Source organism: Danio rerio, chromosome 24 (genome assembly GCF_052040795.2).
Source record: "Danio rerio strain M-AB ecotype USA chromosome 24, GRCz13ab, whole genome shotgun sequence".
Classification (NCBI taxonomy): domain Eukaryota; kingdom Metazoa; phylum Chordata; class Actinopteri; order Cypriniformes; family Danionidae; genus Danio; species Danio rerio.
This window is the reverse complement of record NC_141044.1, coordinates 40,840,351-40,864,709: the sequence shown is the minus strand read 5'-3', so window position 1 is coordinate 40,864,709 and position 24,359 is coordinate 40,840,351. Positions and strand designations below refer to the sequence as shown.

The following is a 24,359-nucleotide window of genomic DNA, read 5'->3' as shown; positions in this document are numbered from 1 at the left end:
CAGAACACACCAAACTCAGAAAGACTGTAAATTGCACCGCGGCCCAATTAAGCCCCCCTGTCCCGGCTGAGCGAGTGTGAGGGTCTCGTGCTCCCCTTAATGGACTGTACGGGGCCACACACTCCTCATTTACAGCCTGTGCCAATGGCAGGACGGGCAGGAGGGGCTGAGCCTGATTCCACTGCCCCAAGGCATCGCTGCTAGAGAATATATATCTCTCTCTATCTCTCTCTCTCCTGTTCATCCATGTGTGTGTGTGTGTGTGTGCGTGCGTGTGTCTCTCGCTCCTCATAAAACAGCCGAACGCACAGGAGCGGCGCCTCTGGAACGGGACACTGACGCACAGCAGGTAAGAGCACAGAAACTGTCATGTGTGAGAGTTTACAGCAGCTTCAGATCCGGTGTGGGATTAAATGACGCAGGTGTAAACTAATGCAAAAGTTTTCTGAAGAGGAAAAAAAGATTGAAATATTGAACGCACTTGATAATAAATGAGTCATTGGATTTACTGGGGGGGGTTTAAGGTAAGTGGTTGCAAACAATTTATATGGGCTTAATTTAAACAAACTTAATTTGAGTAACGTTCAGCTTAATTTGATTGTTTAAATTCAGGCAAAAGTAAATCATTTCCAACACCTGACCTTAAAAAATGAAGAAAATCCAATCAATCTTTTTTTACTGTGTGGAAAGGTTGGTATACTATACTGTATGTTAAGTAAAAGTGTAAAATAGAGCGCAGGATTAGCTGTGATGTGTTAAAAAGAATGTCCGTATGATATTTTAAGTAAATATAGTGTTTTGTATGTGATGTATGAGTGTTTTTTAGTGTTGGATTTAAATGTAGGGATTAAATCGCAGTTGGTTTTGTGAACATTTAAATAATATTTGGAACATTTGGAAGTTCTAAAACGGAATTATTCATTTCTGTTCTGATTTTAGTTTCTCTTCTTACTTCCTTTCTTTTCTTTTATTTTCTTTCATTCTTTCCATTTTTTCTTTTTTTGTTTCCTTTCCTACAGTGCACAGCATAATTGAGTACACCCCATTCTGAAGATGAATATTTTGATCCATTTCCCAGTCAATAGGCAATGTATTTTGGTGCATTTAAACAAAAAAAATTTATCAAACAGAAGTATAGTGTTTTGTATGTGATGTATGAGTGTTTTTAGTGTTGGATTTAAATGTACGGATCAAACCGCAGTTGGTTTTGTAAACGTTTAAATAATATTTGGAACACTTGGAAGTTCTAAAATGGAATTTAAATTTCTGTTCTGATTTTAGATTCTCTGCTTACTTTCCTTTTCTTCTTTTCTTTTTTTCTTTCCTTTATTTCTTTTCTTTTATTTTCATTCATTCACTTTTTTTACTCTTTCTTTCTTTCTTTCTTTCTTTCTTGTTTTCTTTAACTTTCTTTCATTCTTTCCTTCATTCCTTTCTGATGAATATTTTGATCCATTTCCCAGTCAATAGGCAATGTGTATTTAAACAAAACAGATTTATTAAACAGAAGTATAGTGTTTTGTATATGATGTCTGTGTTTTAAGTGTTGGATTTAAACGTACAGATCAAACTGCAGTTGGTTTTGTGAACTTTTAAATAATATTTGGAACACTTGGAAGTTCTAAAATGGAATTTTAATTTCTGTTCTGATTTTAGTTTCTCTCTTACTTCCTTTCTTTTCTTTTTTTCTCCTTTCTTTCTATCTTTTTTACTTTATTTTCTTTTATTCGTTCCTTTCTTTTATTCTTTCATTCTTTCATTTATTTGTTTCTTTCTTTCTTTTTTTCCTTTCTTTCTTTTCTTTCTTTCTTTCTTTTTCTTTCTTTCTTTTTTCTTTCTTTCATACAGTGCTCAGCATAGTCGAGCTCAACCCCTGTTGAAAATGATTTTTCTCCATTTCTCAGTGAATATAGGCAATGTGTTTAGAATATGTAGAAATTTAATTATAATACAATTAAACTCAAGCAAAATATTGCCAAAAAATGACAAATAACAAAATTTCAACTTAATTATTATTCTTTTTTTTTTCTTTTTTTTTTTTGCTTCTCTTGATTTTACCTCTTTTTAAAATTTGTATTTAATATTTTTCTATAACATATAAATTTGGCTATAGTAGTTTTTGGACCGTTATCATGAGTTATTTTGTTAGATTAGCTCCAAATATGGCTTCTTAACTGACTAATCTAATGTATATGCACTGATATAATATTGTAGAGCTTCCTATTAAATATATGAATTGAAAAGAGATTTGTGAGGGGTGTACTCATATATGCTGAGCACTGTAAATGTTCAGTCAGGCCAGATTTATATATTTTTTTTTCATATAAGTTTCAACTAAGTAAATTCGGTACATTTATCTAATTTCGGGAATTTCATATTTGTCTTGTTAATTTTTAACAATTATAGATCATTTAATAGCAGTTTCTATTGTGACAACTAACGCCATATCATTTAAAATCAGAGGTTAGAAATAAAAAATAAAATAACAGATAGATGAAACTAAACTCCAGAAGTCCTAAAATAATCCCTTGATGCTTTTAATTAAATTAAATTACATTTATTTGATTATCAAATTCTAATTATTTCTGTACACAATTAAGAATTAAGTAATTATTGAATAAATCATAATATTGTAAAATATTTTATCAATAATATATTCTCAGATGTCTTTTAAATGGTGTAACTGAAAGTAAAATAATTTTTAAAAACATTTTCTACAGTTTTTTAGCCATTTATGCATTTAAACAACAACCCGTCTGTTCGAATTAAAGTAAAATAAAGTGTTTTTAATTAATACTTAGTATTTTAATTTAAAGTTCTATTTCGTTTTAATTATTAGATACTGGCCTCGCATTGTAATTTTTATGAACGCAAATTATCTAAGACTTGAGTAAAAGATTTATACAATAACTACAAGACGTAGATACTGTATTCTGGTGTTGAATGAACTGTTTTGCACTTTCCACTGATTTTCCTATTATAGCTTGTGTAATTGTGACAAAATTCCCCGTCACAAAAAGGTCATCATGTTAAATGAACTGTAAACCTTTCATAGAATTTTATCATTTCTATATGAAATAACAGCTTTTTTTCCAGTTATTTCTGCATTGGTCTTATAAATATTTACTTGAGTTAAAAGTGTGACATCTTACTCTGATTCACAGCAAAATAATATACAAAATTATTATTAATATCTCACATTAGTGATGCACATATGCAACTGGGCTTAAAAAAATAAAACTAAAATACTGCTTTAATTAATTGACATGTATTTGTATTATTAAATACTAAATAGTTGACTTAAAATAAAAGCTGGTAATCTAAAAATGATTATATACTGAGAAATGTGCAATTAACGCATGCATTTTTAATACTAAATATTTCACATTATAAGAAGCATGTAATAAAAAAAGTTTTTGTTTAATTTTAATGGATTACATAGTGAAAATGTGCATTTGCACGCATTTTGATTACTAAATATTAAATATTTGACTTTAAAAAATAAATGAACATGATATAAAAATAGTTTTATTTCATTTGAGTGGTTTACATAATGAAAAATGTGCATATTTAGGAAAAAATCAATGTAGTTTTATTACTTACTACTAAATATTTGACTTCGAAATATAAGAAGCATAATATAAAATAGTTTTATTTAATTTTTAATTGATCATATACAAAGAAATGTTCATATATATACATAGACAAATGCATGTTTTATTATTAAATACAAAATATTTGACTATATATATATATATATATATATATATATATATATATATATATATATATATATATATATATATATATATATATATATATATATAGTTTTACTTTATTTGAATGGTTTACATACTGTGAATTGTGCATATTTAGAAGAAATTGCATGTATTTTTGTTACTAAATACTAAATATTTGACTTCAAAAAATAAAAAAATATATAATATAGTTTTGTTTCAGGTTTAATTAATAATATACTAAAAAAATGCATGTATGCTTGGGAAAAATGCATGTTTTGTATTATTAAATACTAAATATTTAACAATAAAAACATGTTTAAAATATTGCATTCAATTTTAATTGATTATATACTGAGAAATGTGCATATTTGAAAAATGCATGAATTTTTATTACTAAATAATAAATATTTGAGTGAAAAAAGAAAAAGAATGTTATTAAAATAGTTTTACTTCATTTTAATTGCTTATATACTAAAAAATGTGCATATATACATGGAAAAAATGCATGTTTTGTATTAATAAATACTAAATGTTTGACTTAAAAAATAAAAAGCACGTTATCAAACAGTTTTATTTTAATTTAATTAATAGTAAACTCAGAAAAGTCTATTTAACATTAAATCTAAATGAATATTTAAAGACAAAAAACGATGTTGATATTAATCGCAGATGCACCTTTGTTTTAGATCCTTCATAAAGAATCGAGCTGAAGAAACTTCATGTGCGGATCGAACTCATTCAGCTGAACTAGAGGTATGAATGACAAAACACACATTTTACACAAAATTACACACACACTTGTCAACACCCATCCAACTTCTGATCAGAATTCACATAAGAGTCATTTAACCTTTTAAGTGATGAGGATTTACAACCGTACATCCGCTCTGTTCGTCACTGCTGCGCTGTGCGTGACCTTGTATTCCTTACACTATGGGGACATAATGTCTCCATATGTATAGAAATACTAGTAGATTTTGGCCTTCTCTGTAGCAAATGCTGGGTTCCAAACAATTCCTTTATGTCATTCCAACACAAATCGATTAAGTTAACTTTAAATTTAAGTCGATCAAATGCAAAACAATGAAGTTGTCCCCCCAAAAAATCTAAGAATTGTGTTGGGTCAAGTGGTTTGAACAAGCAGCAAACATATTTTTTTTTATGTGCTGTGGGGACATTTTTTGCTCTCCATGAGAAGAACTACTCATAAATCCCACAGAATGAAGTATTTAACAATGTAAGAATGCAGATTGTTTGCTGCGAGGGTTATTTTAGGGCTAGGGTTGAGGTAGGGAGATAAAAATCATTACATCTATAGGAAGTCCCCATAAAAATAGCTGTACAAGTGTGCTTGTGTGTGCGTGTGATCAGTTCTTGGATTTGTCAAAGTATGTCAATGCTTTTAGCAAGCGGTCCTATTTAAGTGAGACAATACATATTTAACACACAGCGATCCATTGACCGGCGTCCACTCGGAGCCCGAGGGCCTTAAAACCGTCCCGCAGCGAGAACAACTCTAAAATAATTTTATTGATTGACTAACAGCAGCGTTTGATGTCCAGTTAAAACCAGAGCATGACCGCAGTGTGACCAAAAACACAACGGTAAATGATCTGCAGCGCTGAAACACTCCAAGAACAAAAAAAGTCGACACCTGTGTTTAAAATAAATAAAGCAATTTAAGATGAATTGTTTTGCATTTTACACTTATTTGTGTGTAAAATTGTGACATTTATAGTGCACACACACACACACACACACACACACACTTACTATCTCTATTATTGCATGTTTATATTTTAAAATAATTTTTATTGGATTCAAATACATTTTTTATTGTTTAATATTCAATATAGATATCTAATAATTCTAAAATTATAACAAATATATTATAAAATATATTACAATATTATATATATATATATATATATATATATATATATATAATATATTTATTTATAATATATTTAATATAAAATGTGTTAGAAATATTTTATAATAGTCAGTTTGTTATTTGTTTGGTTGTAAGTATAGGTGTTTTGTGTAAATATCGTCATATCCTTTATCAGCTCAATACAAAAATAATTAAATAAATAAATAAAAATATTCAATATAGATATCTTATGATTCATTTGTTATTTATAATTATTAAACATAATTATTTCAGTTAGTTCTTAAAAACACTTTATGTTTTATGTTCAATCCACTTCAAGATTGACACACACATACAGTAGAAGCCAAAATTATTAGCCCCCTTTGAATTGGTTTTCTTTTTTAAATATTTCCCAAACGACATTTGACAGAGCAAGGAAATTTTCACAGTATGTCTGAAAATGTTTTTTCTTGTGTAGAAAGTCTTATTTGTTTTATTTCAGCTAGAATGTAAGCAGTTATTAATTTTTTAACCACCATTTTAAGGTCCATATTAGTAGCCTTTTTAAGCTAAATATATTTTTTGATAGTCTACAGAACAAACCATCGTTATACAATAACTAGCCTAATTACTCTAACCTTTAAACATTTTAAACGAGCATATTTTTTTCAGTGCATCTATCTTAGCAAATATTGATTGCTTGTTCAAACTACAGACTTAAAATGAGCGGAAACAACACAATTTTGGAGATTTTGGGGGGGGGGGGGGGGGGACTTTATGTTTTATATTCAGTCCACTTAAATTTATTACGTTTACTTAATCAATTTGACTTGGGACAACCTGAATGAATTGTGTGGAACCCTGGCCTTCAAACAAATGCTAAATATTATGCATCAATTATTAATATCTCAATTAATTCTCAATTATTCATCTTTTAATAACCCAGTACTGGGAAACACCCATACACACACACACTCTCAAACACTATGGCCAATTTAGTTCATCCAATTCACCAATAGCGCATGTGTTTGGACTGTGGGGGAAACCGGAGCACCCGGAGGAAACCCAACACGAGGAGATAATACAAACTCCACACAGAAATGCCAACTTGGCCAGCCGGTTCTCGAACCAGCGACCTTCTTGCTGTGAGGTGACAGTGCTAACGACTGAGCCACCATGTGTGTATATGTTCATTATTGAGTGTCTGTCTCTTTAACTCCAGCAGTGACTTCACTCTTTCCTTGAGTGCTGTAATAGATGTAATAGAAGTGAAATTTCTTTAAAGCCGAACGTCTGCGGGCTCTTATTGTGTACAGCCGCAAAACTCATGCCTCTCAGCGGGACATTTCATCCTCCGCTTCAGTTCCTGCACTCCTTTTCCTCTCTTTTTTCCACCTAGAGCTAAACGCCAGGAGCGGGAAATAAATAATCAAGAATTAGGCATACTTTTATCATAATAGAGAGGCGTTTGAGTGATTTCTGAGGCGCTTCTCTTTTGATTTCACCATGCTTTAATTGCCTTCAACGTCTCTTTTTTACTTAAAGCTTTTATTGAAAGTATTAGCTAAATTGCATCAGTTTAGCTGTTCCCTTCTGAAAGAGTGCGGATGGATTTTTATAATTATGAAATGTAATTGAATTAAAGATGCTGTATGTAAGTTTTTAACTCTTCTAAAGCATAAAATACCATAATATGTTTGCAGATATTTCAGAAACATGCCAAGTGAACATTCTTGTTAATCTGAAAAACAATGGTGAATTCACATATTCTGCTTTGAAAACATGTTATTCGTGCTGGAACGGCTCTCTTTGTTTTGGTCTCTTTAACCCGCCCAATGCCAGTTCAGCCAATTATATTTGTAGCAGCCCGGGTTGCCTTGGTGGAAGACAGCAAAATCCATTTATTCAGTCAGAGAGGCTCTTAACCCATGCCTACATGACCGAAATGCGACCTCCAGTGGACAATAACAGCATCCGAAATGAGACGCAGATTCAGAGTTCCACATGAGGTTATTAATTTGCAAATAATATAAATTTTATGAACGTAACCATTAGGTGAGCAGGTTACATTGTAACCCCATGTCCTGACAACACACTACATGACCAGGGGTCAGTTCTTCGTACGTGGATTACTCAGTTAGCTGGATTTAGATATTGACGATCTGACACGATCCAGGATCGTTTCGTTCTTCAAAGCTGAGCGGAGAGTTGTTGTCATAGCAACAGTTCTGCTAGCTCAAACCTGATCAGGAGCAGGTTAAATTCATATAAACAGGATTAGATCGGCTCAGTTCAAGCAAAGATAATACAGAAAGTATGTTCCCAATTCTGATATTGTCTTACAGTAGTAGTTATATACACTTGGGGAAATGGTACATATTTTTTAACTATATATATATAAAGTTATAGTCATTAATAAAATAAATAAAGTTATACATATTAATAAAACGTATGCAATCTGCACCCTCGAAATGACAGTACAAAGACTGCCACCTGGTGGTGCACAGAGAAAACTTATTGATATGAACTTTTTAGATCGCTTTAGTACAAATTGTGTATAATAGAAATGCAGAATATGTGACTTTTTTTAAAGCAATAATACATTAATGCAGTCATAAACATGTTTTGATAGTTAATGATTTGATGCTTCACAAAAGTTGCAGACGCCTTTACCAATATGAAAACGCTTTTGTAAACAACCAGTTATTCTTTACACCAATTAAAAAACGCCTACTATAATAAAGAAAATATTTTCTAAATGTAGAACTAAATACATTGAGTTGGATTGAAACACGTGATGAATACTCTTGACACATGAAAGTGTAAAGCCTGCAGCCCACAACAAATGTGGAAGGTTATTGCGTGTCTTATTTAACGAGCCGTTTACTGCTAATTTGATGTAATTTTGCTCACATGGATAATTGAATATTAATCAGATGATGTCATTACGCTGTTGTGCCGTCAGCCAATCTTTGCATTGCTGATCATGATTTCGAGGATCGATAGATCTGTCCTTCACAACACACGCAGCGATCTTAGATCAGTTCATCCAGACATTCTGATCTGATTCGCGAACTTGTTTGAAGAACCAAATTAGCGAGAGGTCAGTTATCGAGATGAAAAGATCCAGGATCTGCCAAATAATCTTGGATCATTTAAGCGAGGTACGAAGAACGGACCCCAGGGGTCAGTTCTTTGTACGTGGATTACTCGGATTTGATTATTGACGATTTGACATGATCCAGGATTGTTCCGTTCTTCAAAACTCATCCGGGAGTTTTTATCATAGCAACAGGTCTGGTAGCTCAAACCTGCTCAGGAGCAGCTTTATTTCAGAGAAACAGGATTAGATCGGGTAATTTCAAACAAAGGTATTACTGAAAGTATGTGCCAAATGCTGTAATTATATACACTTAGAAAAAAAGTTTTAGTTTAAGTTACATAAAATATAAAAACGTATGCAATCTGCACTCCGAAAAAAGAGCACAAAAACTGTCACAGGGTGGTTCTCCCCATAGGGGTTCAAAGAGAACATCTATTATTATGGACTTCTATATAGAAACGCATACTATTTTAAGGTAATTTAATATTAATAACAACAATAATTTAATGTTAAATTATTAATTTATTTGTTTATTTTAACTGTATTATAATAATATTATGCATATACAATTATATTAAAATATAACTTTTTATAATACATTTTATTATTAACAATTTCCATGATTATTTTGGATAATATAACAATAATAATTGTATATTTTCTATAGAAATTCAATATCAATCATAATTTAATAATAATAACAATAATTTAATGGTAAATTATTAATTAATAATTTTTACCTGTATTATAATATTATGCATATTTAATTATATTAAAATAGCTTTTTAATAATATGTAATTATTATTAATAATTTTCATAATTTTTATAATATAATAATAATAATAATTTTGTATTTTCTATAATAATTTAATTACAACAATAATTTAATAATAATGACAATGATTTAATTATAAATTATTAATTTAATATTTATTTTACCTGTTTTACCAAGTATTATGTATACTTAATTATTATAAAATAGTTATTTTTAATAATATATTTACTAAAAATAATCATTTAAATTACATATGGATTTTTAATGATTAAGTATTATACCTATATTTTTTTTTAATCATCAGTTTTTTAATTTTAACTATTTTTAAATGCTTTAAATATTATTAAAATTACTATTCTAAAGGTCTTTGTACAATAATATACTAATTAGTAGATCATAAAATTTACATTTAATTTACCTGTAATAGTATTAAAAACATCAAAAACGATCTAATTTAAATAACAAAAAAAATTATATAATACTATATTTTATTTTTAATTACATATTTACTTCTAATAATATTTCAAATTAAAAAACATTTAATGATATTTACTGATATTTTCTTCTTGTAGTAATTATATACACTTGGAAAAATAGTAAAATAGCTATAAAAAAAAAAATATTTAAGAGCACAAAAACTCATCCTGTCACAGGATGGTTCACCCCAAGGGGATTAACGAGAATATTTATTAATATGGACTTTTACATACAAACGTGTACTATTTTAAGGTACCGATAAAAATAATAGACATGCACAATAATCAACTGTTTTTTCAAAAAGGAATCATAATTTATGCAGTCGACATAAATGTTTTCACTGATAATATGATGGTGATTTCATGCTTTGTTAAAGTTGCAGAAACTTTTACTGTCAAAATGCTTTGTTTGCTGTAAAATTAATTTACACCATCAGTTATTCCTTACGCCGGTTAAGAAACGTGAATAGGCCTTCTATAATAAAGAAAATCCGCTCTAAATATATCATTAAATGAATTGCTAAATACTCTCGACAGATGAAAGTGTAAAGCCTGAAGCCCACAACAAAGGTGGAAAGTTATTGCTAATGTTTACTACGAATTTGATGAAATTTGGCTCACATGGATAATGGAATATTAATCAGATGATGGAAAGATAGATCACGATCTCAGATCAGTTCATCCGGACATTTTAATCTAATTCGCAAAGTTGTTTGAAGAACCAAATTAGCCAGAGATCATTTATCAAGATTAAAAGATCCAGAATCTGGCAAATCATCTAAGATCATTTAAGCGAGGTATGAAGAACCGACCCCAGGTTTGCACCAAACGAAACATGACAGAAATTTAAATACAGCCATTCAGAAGCACAAAATAGTGCGCTCACTGCACTCCAACGAAATGGTAAGGTCGAAATTTAAACATCATTTATATATCATATATCATATATCTTGAATTGCTTGTAGTAAATGAAAGATTTGTTGTGCACTGTTGTGGTAAATTTTACAGTTATTGTTATGGTGTAAACAGGCCAACGGTCAATATTCGAAGAAGCATTGCACCTTAAACTGCACAATAAACAATGCACTGCGCCTTATTTACACTCTCTTGTACATTGTGTCACCTTAATTTAAATAAATAATCAAATTAATTTGTAAAAGTGCTTTTAGTTGCGATATGTGAACGGTCCCTAAGACTGCGTTTAAAAACTTAAAACTAAATGCAGGATTAAAGTGGAGCATCTTTGACTGAAGAACTCCACTGTAATGCGGAGTGTTGAGAGATGTACAGGAGTGTGTGTGTGAGGGACACAGATGACGCTGCTGGACACACTGATGGAGTGGGCAAAAGAGCAGTCAATCTGCCTTGACCCACATTCCTCTGCTAACGATGCCCTGTGGGCGCGATGCCAATCTCTCATTAACACACACACACACACAAGTGCACACACACACTGGCGTCCCTCTGCCCTTTATCGGGATGTGCCTAAAGCTGACCTTCAGGGTCCTGCTGAAAACCTACAGTGAACATGAGAGATGCACAGGTGCAGAAACACACACACACACACGCTCTGGACATAATGAAAGGTGGCAGATAGAGGACTTTCGGCACTTCTGAGAGAAGCAAAACACCTCTCGTTATCTCTTCTCTTTGTTAAAGTCAAAACTGACTCTTTCTCATGACATTGTTATGAACAGTTCATCTTGGAATGTTTGCCATTTTTAAATCAAAATGACTTTTAGTCTTGTTTGTTTGTTTTAGCCACCTGTCACTCATATGTAGACACTGTTTACTATCCTAATTAATTACTAACTAATTCTATATTATTCTGACCATTAAATTGTTGATAATAATATTAATAATAATATTAATAATATAATGATTTCTAGAATAATTTATTACAATACTTATTTAATAATAATCACAATAATTTTAGTAAAAAAGGGTAAATTAATATTTTTATCCTAACTGTATTATCATAATATTATGCATATTTATTATATTAAAAGTTATTTTTAATCACATATTTTATTGTTATACATTTTCATGATTGTTTTAAATAATATAATAATATTAATAAATTTCTATTTTATATAATATTGTAATATCAATCAAAATTTAATAATAATAACAATAATTTATGGTAAATTATTAATTTATTATTTATTTTACCTGTATTATCGTAATATTATGCATATTTAATTATATTAAAATAGTTATGTTAATAATATATCATTATTATTAATAATTTTCAAAATTTTTAATAATGTAATAATAATAATAATAATAATAATAATTTTGAATTTCTATAATAATTTAATTACAACAATAAAGTAATAATAATAATACCAATAATTTAATTATAAATTATTAATTTAATATTTATGTTATCTGTATTATCAAATATTGTGCATTTTTAATTCTATTAAAATAGTTTTTTAATAATATAATAATAATAATAATATTTTTCTATAATAATTTAATTACAACAATAATGTAGTAATAATAACAATAATTCAATTATAAATGATAAATTTAATATTTAATATTAATACTACCTGTATTATCAAATATTATGTACATCTAATTATGAAATGGTTTTATAAATAACATATTTACTAAAAATAATCATTTAAATTACACATGAATTATTAATGACTAAGAATAATATCAATTTATATATACTTAATAATTATCTGATTTTTTATTTGAACTATTTTTTAAAATGCTTTAAATATATTTTAAAATATTATTAAAATTGCTATTCTAAATGTCTTTGTACAATAATATAATAATTAGTAGATCATAAAATTAACATTTAATTTACCTGTAATAATATTTAATTTAATTTAATTTAATTCAACATTTTATTTTATATTACATATTTACTTAATAATTTTTAATAAAAAATTAACATTGACTTTACTTGTAATATCATTCCAAATCACTAAAAATAAAACGTCTAAAAGTTAAAAGTTGTAATAATTTTATTTAATAACGATCTGAAAATTTTTAGATATATACTAACATGTCAAAATCAAAAATTTAATGCTTTTATTTTGTTTCCTCAACAGCTGAAATCTGATGGCTGCATTTCTACGTGATCCCACTCCTGATCAGACACAAGTGTACAATTCACAATCTCATCCTCACACACCTATTGCAAACCTGCCCTAAAAAGCACTCATAAACACACACACACACACTCACAAAGAGAAATCCATCTTTAAGAGAATCCTGGATTCCCCTGAATCAGACTGCACCATGTCCAAGGATAACTGCAAGCAAGTGGGCTGCAAACACAAAGAGCGCAAACCCAAAAAGCCGCACTACATCCCGCGCCCATGGGGCAAACCCTACAACTACAAATGCTTCCAATGCCCCTTCACCTGCATGGAGAAATCACACCTGTACAACCACATGAAGTACAGCCTGTGCAAAAACTCCCTGTCGCTGCTAATCGAGTCCGACTGGCCCTATAAAAAAGACCAGCTCCGGCTCCAGCAGGTAGCCGTCCGCTCTCGAAGCCCAGCGAAAGCTCACTCTGAGCAGGCAACAACCCCAGATGAGCCCTCGCACTCATCAGCCAATCTGGAGGAGGAAGAAACTGAAAAAAGAGATGAAAAAGATGAAGACATCCAAGAAGCAAATGCAGAAAACCCATCGGAAACGTGTTCAAGAAGAGCGAAGCCATCAAAACAAGAAGCCGAATTGGTGATGGCGGACATGTTTTCTTTGGAAGAGCAACTTTTGCGAGCCCGCTCAGTGGAGGTGGAATCAAAACTGAGACACTACAGGCTGTCAAAAACATGTCTGTCAGGCCCAGCCGCGCTGCTTTCAGAACAATGGCGCATACTTAGCAATCAAACATCCAATGTGAAGCCAAAACCAGACGTGGCGGCTCCGTCGCTACCCTGCTATCCTCCGGTCTCAACGAGTCAAATCGAATGCTCAGATCCACCAGCGTTCAATCTGTCTTTACTTGGTGTGGGTTATCCTTTGGCTCCAGGACTTCTGTCATATTTAAATCCAACACTAAGCAATGCAAACCCGTCAAACGCACCTCTACCATTCCTAGCATCACAGCTAGCGCACTCACAGAGACACTCGGAGCGTTCTCTACTCCCTCCGCATCTGTATTATCCGTTCTTGTGCGAACACACATTTGGAGCGACTCCTTCTTCATCAGCATCTGAAGCCAGTAAACTCATTAAAGCTCCATCTGTGGGTCTTCAGCCGCCTTCATATCCTCCAAAACTGAGCCTGTGGAAGGTGCCGGCGCTGCGGCCCTCGTCCAGCCAGAGCTCCCCGGCTGCGGTCTGGACGTCCCCCACACACTCGTCCCCAGAGCCGGGCCTCGGGGCACTGCAGGAGCGGGTGAGGGACAGGAAAAGCAGCTGGCAGCAGGAAACGTCGAGTCTGAAGAGGACAGCGATGGCGGGGTTCGACACCCATGGTGCACCGGTGGAAAAGAAACCAGCGCTGGAGATCGGCCTCGAGACTTTGAAAAACACTCAGAAACCTGCATCCATCGCTGCCTTGATGTCCAGCAGGATGCCCATACACAACAGGTGAGACACTGTTATCCTTTAAAATTGACATATTACAACACGTTAAAAAATGTGTGTGTGTGTGTGTGTGTGTGTATATATATATATATATTTATAAGCTCTTTTTTCATTTAAATAGCATTATAAGTGCTTAGTTGATCTTGTGTCCATATTATCTTAAAAAAATACTCAAAATTTTAGAGGGAACAAAATTTAACCAAAGACATTGATCACACACAGGAAAAATAAATAAATAAATAAATAAATAATAATAATAATAATAATAATAATAATAATGGGTGACGCGGTGGCGCAGTAGGTAGTGCTGTTGCCTTATAGCAAGAAGGTCACTGGTTCGAGCCTCGGTTGGGTCAGTTGGCATTTCTGTGTGGAGTTTGCATGGTCTCCCCACTTTCGCGTGGGTTTCCTCCAGGCGTTCCGGTTTCCCCCACAAGTCCAAAGACATGCGGTACAGGTGAATTGGGTAAGCTAAATTGTCCGTAGTGTATGTGTGTGAATGGATGTTTCCCAGAGATGGGTTGCAGCTGGAAAGGCATCTGCTGCGTAAAAACATCTGCTGGATAAGTTGGCGATTTATTCCGCTGTGGCGACCCTAGATTAATAAAGGGACTGGGCCAAAAAGAAAATAATTGAATGAAAGAATAATAATAATAATAATAGTATGATAAAAAGATTATAATTGTACATGCAATTTATTATATAATATTTATTAACATTAATCACGTAATCAATGTCAATAAAATGTAATTTAAATGAATAAATACATATACAGTATTTTTGTCGTATGTGTGCGTTTTCCCAACTTTTATAATTTTTTTGTCTTTGGTTAATTTTTTTTTTACCATATTAAATTCTGTTGACTATTTGATTAAAAAATATATATAAAAAATATTTCAATATAAATTAAACATCAAAATCATTATTGGTTCTCTGCATTTGGACAAATAGATTACTAATAAATTGTATTGGCTGTTTTATAAAAATAATAATAAATTTTATTTGCAATGCGCTTTTCTTAGATATAAAGCACTACAAGGCAAAACACTAACAATACAAGTTTTTTTCCCTCTCCGCTGTCGCCTTTAGCTTGCATGGTTTGGGATCGGTAGAGCTACCCATCGATGAATTTGCTCTTCAGTGTTTGGACTCTCAATAATGATCTTAAACCACACTGAACTGAGCAAAACTGAACTGAACTAAAACACTAAAAACTGCACTACTCTCTTCCAATTTACTATGACCATTGATGTGAAGCTGCTTTGACACAATCTACATTGCAAAAGCGCTATACAAACAAAACTGAATTGAATTGACTTGAAAAATACAAGGTAAAATACCAATAATAGCAGAAACAGCACAACAACAAAAAAAAAGGATGCAACAAAACAATAAAAACACGAACCATAAGATAGAATAAAAAAAGTCTACAAAATAACCATCCTTAGTTAAAAGCAATGCTAAAAAGGTGAGTTTCTTAAAACATATATAAGATATATACAATTTTAAATGTACAAAAAATTTAAATGTCAAATAAACCTCCAATTTATTATTGGTACTCTTGGTTTGGAGTACTAGGTAAGTGTTTAAGTAATTAATTTATACATTTTATTAAAAAAAAAATTAGATTAAATAAATTAGACAATTAATTATTCATAATTAAAATTTATAATAATTAATAAATAATATATTGTAATACATTATATTACAATAATGATTATATTAATGACAAATATTTATATTTATATTAATTATAAATAAATATTAATTATTTTAATTAAATATATTAAAATATGTTATTAATTGTTAATTTTATATAATATAATAAAATTATTTATTATATTATTAATATTTATAAAATTATTAATTATAAATAAATTAATTATTTATAATGTGTGTGTGTGTGTGTGTGTGTGTGTGTGTGTGTGTGTGTGTGTGTGTGTGTGTGTGTGTGTGTGTGTGTGTGCTTAATTGATATTTTGAAATTCCCATTTGAAATCCTGAACAAATGTTATAAACTATGGATCAAACAAAGCACAAAGAGTATTTAACTCAAAATACATTCCTATTAACCCCCATTCAGACAACCAAAAATAATTAGCTTTTCTCTCCTAGTCGCATACGAGTCTTGAGCATGTTATGCATCACACACTCGGGATGCAGTTGTCAAAATTATTCGCCCTCCATATTTTTTCTGCAGTTTCTGTTTAATAAAAAGAAGATTTTGTTCAACAATTTCTAATCATAATAGTTTTAATAACTCATCTCTAATAACGGATTTCTTTTGTCTTTGTCATGATGACAGCACATAATATCTGACTAGATATTTTTAACACTAGTATTCAGTTCAAAGTGACATTTAAAGGCTTAACTAGGTTAATTAGGCAAGTTAGGGTAATTATTAATTTTGTATAACAGTGGTTTGTTTTGTAGACAATTGACTAAAAATATTGCTAAAGGGGGCTAATAATATTGACTTTAAAATGGTTTTAAAATAAATAAAAACTGCTTTTATCTAAGCAAAACAAATAAGACTTTCTCCAGAAGAAACAATATTATAGGAAATACTGTGAAAAATTCCATGCTCTGTTAATCATTATTCACAGGAGGGCTGATAATTTAGACTTCACTGTATATCTAATAGAACTTTGTGTGTTCCCGCAGCGCCGGCTCGTCCCCGCTGCATCTGTCTGAGCAGCTGGAGGCCAGACAGAGAGGAATGGAGAGAGAATCGGCGCTCCTGCAGGACTTCAGCGCATTATTACAGGAGTACCAGCTCACCGAGCAGCGCGCCGCGTCCCTACCGGAGCAGTGCCATCTGTGGGCACACCTGGGCAAGATCCGCACGGAGCTCTCGCATATTCAACAGGCACTAGAGCGGACAGCTCGGTCCAACGAAGGACCTCTGGATCTGTCAGTCAAAAAGGATCATCCACTAATCATCAATGCAATTCCTGGAGAAACTAAAGACGAAGACTGCTCTGAAACTGAAGATGAAGATGATGACGATGATGATGATGAAGATGACGGTAAAGACAGACGCAAGTGTTCTCTGGATGCGCTGATGAAGCTGAATCCTCTGGTGAAGACGGAGGTGTTGACAGGCAGCGCTGAAGCTCTGTGGCACAGCAGGACCACAAAGTGTGAAGCGGATTCAAGTGTCCTTCTGTGCTCCAAAACGCCCAACAGACCCCCGTCCATCCAGCATCTGGACACACTCTGTCCCAGCAGCCCGCTCACAACCACTGACACACTGGTGTAGAGGAGATCACACACACACACACCCTGGACGAAACTAACAGGCAAATGATCAGATGTACAGCTGAAGTCTACATTTCCCAAATGATGTTGAACAGATTCAGGAATTTTTCACAGTATTTCCAATAATATTCTTTCTTCTTATTTGTTTAATTTAGGCTAAAATAAAGGCAATTTTTTATTTTTTCAAACCCATTTTAAGGTCAATATTATTAGCCCCCTTAAGCAATATTTGTTTTGGTTGTCTACAGAACAATATCTAGGCAAATAATATGTACTTTCATCATGGCAAGGATATTAGATATGAGTTAATAAAAATATTATGTTTAGAAATGTGTTGAAAAAATCATATTATTATATACTATATCATTCATTTACTTTCTTTTCGGCTTTGTCCCTTTATTAATCTGGGGTTGCCACAGCGGAATAAACCACAACAGCATAAGTTTTACGCAGCAAATGCCCTTCCGGCTGCAACCCATCAGTGGGAAACACCCATACACACTCATTCAAACACACACTATGGACAGTTTAGCTTAGCCAATTCACCGATAGCATGTCTTTGGACTTGTGGGGGGAAACCGGAGCACTCAGAGAAAACCCACGCCAGCACTGGGGAGAACATGCAAACTCCACACAGAAATGCCAACTGACCCAGCCGAGGCTCAAACCAGCGACCTTCTTGCTGTGAGGCGATCGTGCTACTCACTGCACCATAGAGACGCCCTATTATATATTAAATAATATATTGTTTTATTTTTATACTATATTATTATTATTATTATCAAATTTTAATTCTATTTCAAATATTTCACAAATGCTTTTTAATTTAACTTTTTTTTGTTTTTTTCAAACATGTTTTTTAAAAATTTTAATAACTATTTTTTGATGTCTTTGACATGATGACATAGGGCCCTATCATACACCCGGCTACGCAAGACGTGTTTCTATGAAGTGTTGGTATTTTCAGATCGGGGCAACACTAATTTTCCTGTTTTCCACTACGCTGTTTAAATAGTAGATCCATTTCCACCACTTTGTGGACTCATGGGTGTTTCGGTCTAGATTAGAGGCTTGTTAAGGTGCATTGTTGGCGTGTTGCTGTTTTGAGGAACTAAAATAAACTGCGCAATAGACCAGCTGAAAGCAGGTCTATTGTCCAGCGCAGAGCTATTAGTTGTGTACCTTGCTTACACACTGCTTAATACACACAGGATGAACAGCAATACGCAAATATCTTTACAGATGAAAAAGAATTAAAGAAATAAAATATTACAAAAATGATTATTTTCTACATAAATAATGGGGAATGGGAGATGAGTAGGTCCACACGGAATCTGCGCGCGCAGAATTAATTCTGTTTATTTATTTAAGTAAATCTAAGTTTATTCAGTTTTTAAATTAATTTCAGTAATATTACTGACTAATGTGAAAATGTTCGTCTGATTTATGTATTTTTACCACAATTCTCTGCAGAAATAGCAAAAAAATGTCCGCAGATTCGCAGATAAGTCATTGGACAACAGTGGTTTGTTCTGTAGCCAATGAGAAAATAATAATAAAAACACTGACATTTTAATTTCATTTAAATCCCCAATTTAAGCCAAACTCATTCGTTCATTTTCTTTTCGCCTTGAAATGGAATGAACCACCAACGTATCCAGCATATGTTTTATGCCCTTCCAGCTGCAATACAGTACTAGGAAACACCCAAATACTCTCATTAACACATATACTGTACACTACAGACAATATAGCTTACCCCATTCACCTACAGCACATAGTCTGGACTGTGGGAAAAACCGGAGCACCCGGAGGAAACCCACACCAACACGGGGAGAACATGCAAACTCCAGACAAAAAATGCCAACTGGCCCAGCTGAGGTTCAAACCAGCGACCTTCTTGCTGTACGGTGCTAAACACTGCACCACCTTAAGCCAAACTAAAAAAAATAAACCTTTGTCTAGAATAAAACAAATATATAACAGGAAATACTGTGTAAATGTCCTTGCTCTGTTAAACATCACTTGAAAAAGAATTAAAATTTCTATTCAACTTTTCCTTCAACTGTACCTGGCTGAATCTGTGTTTCACATGATCTTAAAGATTTGGTCTTTTTAATTTCAGTCAAAGATGTTTAAAATTAATCAAAAATGAACAAAATATTTAATTTAATTTAATTTATTCTTTTGAACTTTCTAATCACCAAGAATTCCAACAACAAAACAAAGATATCAAGTTATTTTGATACGCATCAAATGATTTCAAATGTAAGTCACTTTGAACAAAATAATCTGCTAAATGACTCCATGTAAATGTGTTTGAACTATATCTAAGATATTAAACCAGAATATTTGAATGATTTTCGGATGATCATGTGACATGGAGAAATCCAATCACATCAGAGAAATAAATGATCAATTCACAGTGAAAACACTCATTTAATAATGATAAGAATATTTCAGATCATTAATAACGCAGCCTTGGTGAGCATGAGAGACTTCTTTTAAATGTAAAAATCAATCAAAATGAAAAGCACCTTACGCCAAAAATAGCTGATGGAGAACTAGTACATGCACTAACTTGATTTAAATCTTTACTTAATTAAGATTGATTCAATTCTTTGTACAGTGTGAGTCCTGTTACAGGACAATGATTAAATAAATAAGTGTTGAGGAACTGTATTTATTTTGATGCACTTGTCTGTGATACATTATTATCATTTTTGACTTATTATTTATCATTTTTGTGCTCGACTTTCTTGTCTTCTGTAAATAATGAACATTTCAAATCTTCTAAACGGGATGATTGTTTCGCACAATAAAGCCAATGCAAATCTCACGTCATCGTTTCATCTGTTGCAGTGAATCAAATAATCTGTAATAAAACACTGAATTATTTTAGCTCTTGTGTGGATATCTTGGCTTCTACAAGATTAAAAAAGGAGAATTTACTCACTTTTTACTCTGCCTCAAGTGGTTGCAAACCTTTATGAGTTTCTTTCTTCTGCTGAACACAAAAGAAGACGTTTTGAAGAATGTTAGAAGCCGGTAAACATTGACTTTATCAGAAAAAAAAAAAATTACTATTGAAGTCAATACTTACCGCTTTTCAACAGTTTTCTAAATAAATTATTTAGCATTGAAGAGAAGTAAGAAATTCATAGAACCTTGTGGCAATTCACTGTAAAAAATTAATTAGCTAATTAACAGCTTCAGTATGTCGCGCGATTCACAGTTGTTGTTTTGTTTTTTTTTCATTTATTACAGTTATGAACTGCATTATGGGACATTAAAATGTGTTTATTTGACTTTTGTTGCTGAAAATTCAGCAGTGCATTATAACAAAGTAGCTTTTATTTATTTTTATTTTTTATTTTATTTGTTATTTGGCAGGGACAGTGTACATTAATTAGCATTTCTGCAAATATACCACAATAAGCCAGAGGGCTATTATTTATCTGTTGTCCTAAAACAACCTAAAAAAACAATACAAGAGTTATTCAATCAGTCATAGTTAAAAAGTACTAAAATATACATAGTTATGTAGATGTTAATAAAAAAAATTCTCTGTAAACCAGATTTTAAAATGTTTTTTGAACATATTAAATGCAGGTATATCTCTGATGCTGCCAGGAACAGAATTCCACTCCAGTGCAGCTGTTAGAAGCCGGTAACCGGACTTCATCAGAAAAAAAAAAAACAATTACTATTGAAGTCAATACTTACCGCTTTTCAACATTTTTCTAAATAAATTATTTAGCATTTAAGAAAAGTAAGAAATTCATACAACCTTGTGGCAATTCACTGTAAAAAATTAATAAGCTAATTAACAGCTTCAGTATGTCGCGCGATTCACAGTTGTTGTTGTTTTTTTTGTTTTTTTTTTCATTTATTACAGTTATGAACTGCATTATGGGACATTAAAATTTGTTTATTTGACTTTTGTTGCTGAAAATTCAGCAGTGCATTATAACAAAGTAGCTTTTATTTATTTTTATTTTTTATTTTATTTGTTATTTGGCAGGGACAGTGTACATTAATTAGCATTTCTGCAAATATTCTAAGCCAGAGGGCTATTATTTATCTGTTGTCCTAAAACAACCTAAAAAAAAAAAAACAATACAAGAGTTATACAATCAGTCATAGTTAAAAAGTACTAAAATATACATAGTTATGTAGATGTTAAAAAAAAATTATTATTAAAAATTTTTTTTTTAACATATTAAATGCAGGTATATCTCTGATGCTGCCAGGAACAGAATTCCACTCCAGTGCAGCTGTAACTGAAAGGCAACCTGAACAAAGGTACTTTTCCGGAGTGTGTGGTGTTCCTGATGTTGACAAACTGACTGGGAGGTGGGGATAAAAGACCATGAATTATTTTATACATCACACAAATGTTTGAGTATTTAATGACATTTTCCCAGCTTAACAATTTACGTTTTTATAAAACGCTACAATGATGAAGTCTTAGAGGCTTTTATCAAGTATTTTAATTGACTGTTTGTAAAGTGACTCTATGGGTTTAAGTGTTGTTTTGTTTGCCTGTGACCAGGTTGTTAGACGGTAAGTTATACATGAAAAGAATTATTGAATGCATGAATATTTTAGCTGCCTGCAGTGATAATTGTGACCTTATGGACCGGGTATTAGATATATTAAATTTAACATACCTTTTTAATTTGTGATTTAAAAGTTAATTTGAGTCAATTTTGGCCCCCAGATATTTAAATTCAGAAACAATTTGTATTTTGTCCCCATCCATATAGACGTCTGTTATTGACAATTTAGTAGTTTGAAACAATACCCAGCAGGCACAGGACATCAACATGACGTCAGATTGATGTTGTACCCCAACGTTGTAAGGGTCCATCTATTAGTCCTATGACGGAAGTAACAGTATGGGTGAAGGTTAAATGTGTGTGCGCTTTTTCAGCACATGCTAAAGGAAATATTTTTACTTGTCAAAATTTATTTTAATTTGTTTACAACTACAAGTTTAATCTGAATCTACAGTTTATAATAATTTATCCAATTCAAGCAGATTAGCTAATAGGTCGTGATTAGGACTAATTTACATCAATTAACCTAATAAATCCTTATTTTCCATTAATGGTTCATCCTTTACCCGAAGTTGCTTAGAGTCAGTAAGCAGGCCAGTTACATCTGCTTACGGACAAATCCTCGCCAGTTCTGATTCTTAGATAGAGGGTATAACTGTAAAATAATTTCCTTTAAGTAGTATTGAGCCGTCCCATGCTTGCTCATACATAAAGAAAGTTTGATTTAGCCACTAGATTATATTATACTAAGTAAGTCATTGTCAGAAATCAGCAGGCCTCTAATGCTGTGCCTATGCTCTATCCATTGAGCCTGAATGTATGACTAATCCTGGTTGTAGGCTGCGGAAACACCAGCCTAACCAATCCACTACAGTGGTTCTCAAACTGTGGCACGTGTAACACTAGTGGTACGCAGGCTTCCTTCTAGTGGAATAATTCAAGTTAAAAAAAATAACACACTTTTAACCCTTTCAGTAAATTGATTTTAATAGGCTAAACCTTTTATTTTATTTTCAATTTTCTAATGTTTGTTATGTATTCTATCATTTAAAGCCAATTTCCTTCCCATTTGTAACGGTTGTTGGGGGCGTATCCTGTATTTTTAATCGCAATGTCGACAGGTATGGTTTAATGACTCGCTTTTGTGACACACAAAGCCTATAACACACAGTAAGCAGATCTAATTTCAAGATTAAATATGTAAATCCAAATCATATATTTAAAGTTAATGTTTAGACTTCAAAGATAAACAAATAAGTCACATGCAACATCTATTTCAAATTTTTTCAAAAACATTTTATATGAATATGATCACAAATAGCCTATATATATATGAGGTCGAAGGAACATTTCAGGTTTTTATGAATAGGCTATTATATGTTCATACTTTACATTTAAGTACAGCAGTTTTCTTTTTACTTTTTAAGAACATTTTAAATTAACTTTTAGAAGCATTTTAATTTAAAGATTATTTATTTTTAACTGTTAGCACAGGGTAATGTTAATGTTCAAGCTATTCATTATGTTTAAAGTTTCATTTATTCATTTTCTTGTCGGCTTAGTCCCTTTATTAATCCGGGGTCACCACAGCGGAATGAACCGCCAACTTATCAATGCCCTTTCAGCCGCAACCCATCTCTGGGAAACATCCACACACACACACACACACACTACGGACAATTTAGCCTACCAAATTCATCTGTACCACATGTCTTTGGACTGTGGGGGAAACCGGAGCACCCAGAGGAAACCCACGTGAAGGCAGGGAGAACATGCAAACTCCACACAGAAACACCAACTGAGCCGAGGTTCGAACCAGCGACCCAGCGACCTTCTTGCTGTGAGGCGACAGCACTACCTACTGCACCACTGCCTCGCCCTATGTTTAAAGTGGTTGACAATAATAAATATTCATAATAATAGAAATATACCTGCCTCATTTTGAACTGTGCAGAGCTTTAGCTGCTTAATTAGGCCTACTACGCTACTGTATTTCAATA

At 32.1% G+C, this 24,359-nt stretch overlaps 2 protein-coding genes across 2 annotated transcripts in view; one reads left to right on the top strand and one right to left on the bottom strand.

Annotated features, from left to right (window-relative positions):
* mybpc2b (myosin binding protein Cb) overlaps nucleotides 1–24,359 on the bottom strand; it is a 360,595-nt gene that overhangs the window by 320,462 nt on the left and 15,774 nt on the right. The gene's annotated exons all lie outside the window — the stretch shown is intronic.
* prr35 (proline rich 35) lies at nucleotides 313–18,467 on the top strand. Its single transcript, XM_087310117.1, has 4 exons — nucleotides 313–349; nucleotides 4,427–4,493; nucleotides 13,043–14,539; nucleotides 17,201–18,467. The coding sequence occupies exons 3-4, from the start codon at nucleotides 13,233–13,235 to the stop codon at nucleotides 17,796–17,798; spliced, it is 1,905 nt and encodes a 634-aa protein (XP_087166243.1). The 5' UTR covers nucleotides 313–349; nucleotides 4,427–4,493; nucleotides 13,043–13,232; the 3' UTR covers nucleotides 17,799–18,467.

Bases quoted from the DNA above. Each gene is read 5' to 3' on its own strand.
- prr35 (XM_087310117.1), top strand. From the start codon at position 13,233: ATGTCCAAGGATAACTGCAAGCAAGTGGGCTGCAAACACAAAGAGCGC. The intron at 14,540-17,200 runs GTGAGACACTGT...GTGTTCCCGCAG, and splicing joins AGGATGCCCATACACAACAG to CGCCGGCTCGTCCCCGCTGC.